Source organism: Epinephelus lanceolatus, chromosome 20 (genome assembly GCF_041903045.1).
Source record: "Epinephelus lanceolatus isolate andai-2023 chromosome 20, ASM4190304v1, whole genome shotgun sequence".
In the NCBI taxonomy this organism is placed as follows: Eukaryota; Metazoa; Chordata; class Actinopteri; order Perciformes; family Serranidae; genus Epinephelus; species Epinephelus lanceolatus.
In genome coordinates, this window is record NC_135753.1 from 18,079,157 (window position 1) to 18,085,156 (window position 6,000).

General features: G+C 40.1%; 1 protein-coding gene across 2 annotated transcripts in view; it reads right to left on the bottom strand.

The window, feature by feature from the left end:
- malrd1 (MAM and LDL receptor class A domain containing 1) overlaps positions 1-363 on the bottom strand; it is a 99,671-nt gene extending 99,308 nt beyond the window's left edge. For both annotated transcript variants that reach the window (XM_033639494.2, XM_033639493.2), the window contains exon 1: positions 23-363. In XM_033639494.2, the coding sequence (XP_033495385.2) occupies positions 23-200 (178 nt within the window). In that variant the 5' untranslated portion in view covers positions 201-363. The remainder of the gene's footprint in view (positions 1-22) is intronic.
- Between the last annotated feature and the right edge of the window lie 5,637 nt (positions 364-6,000).

The window sequence follows — 6,000 nt, forward strand, 5'->3', positions numbered from 1 at the left end:
TGTATTTTCCTGCTTTACTCACAGTTTTTCTCATCGCTGCCATCTCCACAGTTGTCAGTGAAGTCACACACACAGTCCTCAGGCACACATAAGCCCCGGGAGCAGCTGAACTCTGGAGTTAAACAAGCTTCCGCAGACACAGGGGTAAACACCCGAGAGAAGGCCAACAGCAGCCACGCTGAACCCAGCAGCAACGTCATCGGCCTGGTTATTATTTTTGTCCTTTAACTAAAACACCTTCTGTTCACCTCCAGGTGAAGCATTTTGTTTTTAGGACATAAGAACAAACTTCAGTCGAGGCAGAGCTTTTCTTCACCGCGTACAGTTCGCTTGGATCTTGGAAGCTGTCAGCGTGTTGTAAAGGGTAATAAATGGCTTTTATGGCTGTTACTCAATAAGGTCACTTTGCTGGTTCCTGTGTTCATGCTACTCTGTGAGGCTGTACTTAGGCACAGCAGTGCTTTTTGCTAAATGCTAACACCAGCATGCTAACATGCCTATAATAACGATGCTAACATGCTGCTGTTTACCTGGTGTAATGCTTACTATGTTCAACATGTGAGTTCAGTTTGCTATAATTTCTTAATTAGCTCTAAACACAAAGTTGAGCATAAACTTTGATTGAAGATTATTAGTTCATGTTTGTCTGTACCAAATTTCATGACAATACATCCAAAAGATTCACTCAAAACCACAAATGTCAACTTCATGGTGTCACTTGAGGAAGAGTCAGGGGGTCACTTAAGTTATTAGGATTCATCCTCTGGGCACCATGAACATCTGGACCAAAATCCATGCTATCCATCCAATGATTGTTATTTCAGTTTAGACCAAAGTAGTGGACTGATTGACATTGCCATAAAGCCAAGCTGCTAGCACAGCTAAAAATCAGGTAAGTATTTTGTTGGGTGTCTGTATTTGTTTATATTTGAGCTGTACATAGCCCCTAAAGTCCTAAAAGGTGATTTTTTTCTTGTGCGCACAGCATAATTAACTTGTTCATAAAAGATAATGATCTTTTCCTCCATTGAGCTGTAACCTAAATAGCATGCAAGTACTTAACGTTCCTATTCTTAAGCACAAAGGGCTTTTAAACCAATCACTGCTAATAACACATAATTCAATGGGAAAACTGTCCATCTGTATGGGTGAAAACTGGAGAGCGTGCAGATAGCCCACTGTTTTCAATAAAGATAAAACACATTAGCTCTAACTACAACTTGGTATACTGAACCTATAAAAGAAAGGAAAGAAGAAATGAGGTTGGGTATATGAACTGCTAAGAGAGGATCATTAACTGTGTCCAACAGGGCTCAGTTCCACTTTACAGTGAGGCATAATTTCATTTCACAGCAATCAGTAAAGACAAGACCTTAAAACAGACAAGCAGCAAGCCAGTACACGAGCTGGTGTAGTTCAAATGAAATTAACCTTGAGAGAAAAAGCGAGCTTGACAGCTCCATGAGGGACGAGGGACCAATGGAACAAGGAAAAGATCACGTCTGTATTGACCTCTATTGGCAGTGGTGGTAAGAGTGAATTGAGTGCAGCTGGCAGCATGTTGAGACAACTCCACATCTAGTGGAGATGTGTCCTGTTGAATTGTTGTTTCTGAATACCAACCCTCAAGCAGTCACTTTGAATAACAGTGTCAGGATGCAAAAATACATGAGATGGGAATCAATTTGAGGTCAGGATGATAACGACTGAGAGACTAATCATCTTATACCAATTTTATGAGTGACAGGAATGTGCAAGAATACAGAATGGCAATGTGGTCAGCCATGGTGAGTCATAACCACACAAACTGATATCAATGAGAGAGTGTCATTAACATCAACCAGCAAAGAGTTGAGCCAATAGGGCAGAACAAAGCTGACTCCACTGTGCAGGAAATAAAGGAATAAAGTCTGTTAAGCATTGTTATGCATAACATTCAGTACAGCAGGATATAAGAGCAGTCCATTACTGTAATGCTTACACTGCAGAATGAAATTTTAAGTTTTTTCGGGTTTTGAGTAAACACCACCTCCAATGAGCCCTTGACCATTGCTTCTTGCAAGCTCAACATTTTGTTATCCAGTCAGGACCACTTCAGTCAAAGAAAACTTTATTTCCATGTGCAGTGTTATGTTTGGTGGTAGGGTTCTGTTCTGGGGCCTCTCTGCCATTCCTAGTCCTATGCAGAAAGTCTAAGGCAGAGAGAGCAGACCTCCCTGCCCTTCCATGCGCCTACATGGAAAGCCTAAGGCGGGGAGAGCAGTACCAAAGACCTCCCGGGAACAGAACAGAGCAGCCTCAATGACAAACAGAAATGACATCAATAAGTCAGACACAGCATGAAAAGGAGGAGCTGGGCTGGAGGCGGGTTGCAAAGTGGCTTGCAGAGGAAGCAGCAACCGTAGGCAGGCCAGAGCAGTTTAAATAGGGTGACCTGAATGAGATTCACCAATTGGATGCATGGACGGACTTGTGATCTATCAGCTGACCCCCTTCCATCAATCAGCTGCTCCATCAGTTGATTGGGCTGTTTGAGATCAGCTGATGTAGCTGGGATGTGAGCTGAGCTTGACACTGTGTCCTGTCTGAACTAATGCTATGCTTAATTTAAACGTTATGCGTATGAATAAAACCAAGGTACAATGATGTAAGTACCTGCAGTGCCATGCTGGTAAATTTTCATGGTAGTTGTACTTGTTGGTATGCAAACAAATTAATCATTGTTTAACTTTTGTTAAAATCATTTTCAACCTCTGCTAGCAGATCTGTGGTCATAGATGCCAATATATCATAAACAGCTGGGATATGTCTCTTATTTTCAGTAAGACTTTTCATTGAGTTACAAAAGCTACATTGAGAAATTTCGATATGATGATGATACTAGGTAAAAAGCAAAGCATTATCAACGTTAGTATCATGGAGGGATATGAATGCACTGAATTCCATGGCAATCCATCCAATACTTGTTGAGACATTTCACCTCAAACTAAGGCCATCCTAAACACCAGTTTTGGTGATTGAAGGTTTGTCGAGAAAAAGTCTTGAAGCTTTGAGAGGGGAATGAGAGACGATGAGAGGACATTTTCAGAACATCAGTTTTCAGTCATTGCATCTAAAATAACATGACAATTAGTCACTATATTAGCATGCAGAACAAAGCAACAGTAGCCATAATAGCTAGAAAAAAGAATACTTTGGAGGATGACTAAGGCCTAATTGTGTGACTCTTACAGTTTTACCACTTGTGACAGGTTTACAGATATGCTAGCAAGATGTTGATAAAGTCAAGCATCTGGAATAGTTTCAAAATTTACAAACATGACCTCCAAAAAAGTCGCATGCCAGATATGCCAAAGGAGACTGGCATATCACAAGCCCACAGGAAGAGTGGCAAATCACCTGGATTACTATCTCAAAATTTATGGGTTATTGGGGATTTTGGGGTAATGGTATAAAAAAATGGAGCATTCCAATATTGATTTGGACATTGATTACCATGGCAACAATGGATTGAAGCATTCGCATCAACCCTACTCCAAACCACAACTGTCAAGCTTATAGTAGTGCTAGATGAAATTCAGTATGATTCATCGTCTGGGACACATGAATGTCTGTACAAACTCTCATAGCAATCAGTCCAGTGCATCTCTGCAAGTAAAAACCGTGGCATATTTTCAAATCTTCCCTCCACAGCTCATCACTTTGAGACCGTTCATGTATTTCTTTCATCTACTGTCTTACTCTTACGAATTCTTAAAGTTCTCATGAAACAGCTAGCAGAGGTCTATTTCATTCGGCATATGTATGTGATTGCTGTAAAACAGGAAGCTAGGGATAGACTGACTGGTGTTTACCGTAGCTGATTGACTGACTTCTCGCCACCACCATCGCCTACGCATATGGATTTTACTGATGAAACGAAAAAGACGACCATGATGAAGTTGTTTTTGGATCAAGGTCATACATGCTTGAGCCAGGATCTGAAGTCAGCAGTGTTGCTGGTGAAGGAGAGGCGCAGTCCCATCCCAACAATGGAGTTGGTGCATCCCCATAGTAGGCTTGTGTCTATATTATGATCTGTTCATGCGTTTTGATATTTTACTTTTACACAACGTGAGATTGAACAACATGTCAACTTAATAGTGCTAGAAATAAAATTACAAAAATTCACGAGAGTGTTTCATTGGATGCAAAATTAGTATATGTCCCTGAATGCAGGATGAGTCATCAGCTTTTTTTTATATTGATTATTTTGATTTAATGGAACTGAGGAACTCTTCTCACACTCATGAGTGAAATAGAGGTAAAAGCAAGGCAGCACATTAGCTGGTGTGACCAGTGCAGCCATTTGTCAAGCATTTGAACTAATGTGTTTCACACAGATAGTTTTGCACATATTAAAACAAAGATGTGATTAAATTCTGTTCCCGTTCGTAACCACACTGATTGTCTTTGACCTCAATCTTTCAACACTGTCAATGTTTCATCTGAGTAATGGTGAGTAGGAGGTTACCTTCACACACTAGCACATGAGCTGCAATGGAAAAATTTAGTTAAAAACCCCATTATCTTCCAAATTAAAAAAAAATACAAAGCGATTGTGCTGAATAGAAAACCAGGATGTACAAAGAAATTCTGTCTGGTGTCATATTTTAATTCAGAGCTGAAACAAATCAGGTTATGCCCTCTACGAAAACAGAAAAGGGAAAAAAACAATCAAATCAGTTAAATCTGAGAATTTCAATCAAATACACACCTTTTGTTCCCAGGCATATTTCCACCATTCAGCAGCAGCAGAAAGCTGCTGGAGTCATTTAGTATGTAGCTCTAGGTGAGGAAAAAGAAACCAACCATCATTCGTCTTCATAATCACTTTTTTCCTTCCCTGGCACCTTTCAACAGTTTGTTAATTAGAACATATTGACAAGGAAGAACATTTCATCGCATTTTGAATGCAGCCAATCTGCTTCTTTCACAATTGTACTCAAGCTGTGGCAATGTGCAGCACCTGCTAATTTTCCTTCAACCTGAATCCAGTGATTCACCGCTGAGTGAAGTCGTCGTAACAGCTGGGGTTTAATCTTAACAGCATACCTGCAGGAGACACTTCACTCAGCACCTCCAATCAACACAGCGTGAGTCTGAAGATGCTGCGGTGCTCTGTGACGTGTTGTTGTGCACAAAGTGGCCAGCAAAGTGTTGACAAATGAGCTTTATGAGAGGAATGAGACTGAAACCTTAAGAGTCTTACGCATCCCATTTGCCAGATCCTCATCCTGCCACAATGCTGCCACCTGTCAGCATTTGAGAACTCTGCCTGATGACTTAGATCATCAAAACACAAGAAGCCAGTTTGCTTTTATAGCTGGAGTGCATCATCAGTCATGCTATTCACCTGAAGCCTCTGCAAGCTTCCAGATTTATTTTGAGGAGCATGTATTTCATAACAACAATAAAACAGTGGAGGAGAGAGTTCTCAGACTCTTTACTAAAGTAAAAGTAGCCATACTGCAATATAATAATACTCAGTTCTGTTCAAGTAAAGTCCCACACTGACAATATCAGGTAAAGGTATCTTTAGTAAAATGCACTTACAGTAAAGTAACAAAATAAAAGAACTTGGACGTAGGGCTGGGCAATATATCAATACTGAGATGTGAGACTAGGTATCCTTTTAGATTTCAGTTATTGTGATATCATACTGAAAGTATTGTCTTTTCCTGGTTTTAAAGGCTGCATAACAGTAAAGTGACTGCTGGTTTATTACTTGCCTTTACCCAATTAGTCATTATATCCACAACACTGATGACTATTTATCAAAAATCTTGCTGTGCAAAATTTGTAAAAGCACCAATAGTCAGCTCTACAATATTGTCAGTACATCAACATCAAGCTAGCTGCTCAAAAATATTGTCATATTTGATTTTCTCCATATTGCCCAGGACTACTCAGAAGCAGTATTTACCACCCCTGAACTCTCAGTTGTACTAAACCACGCCA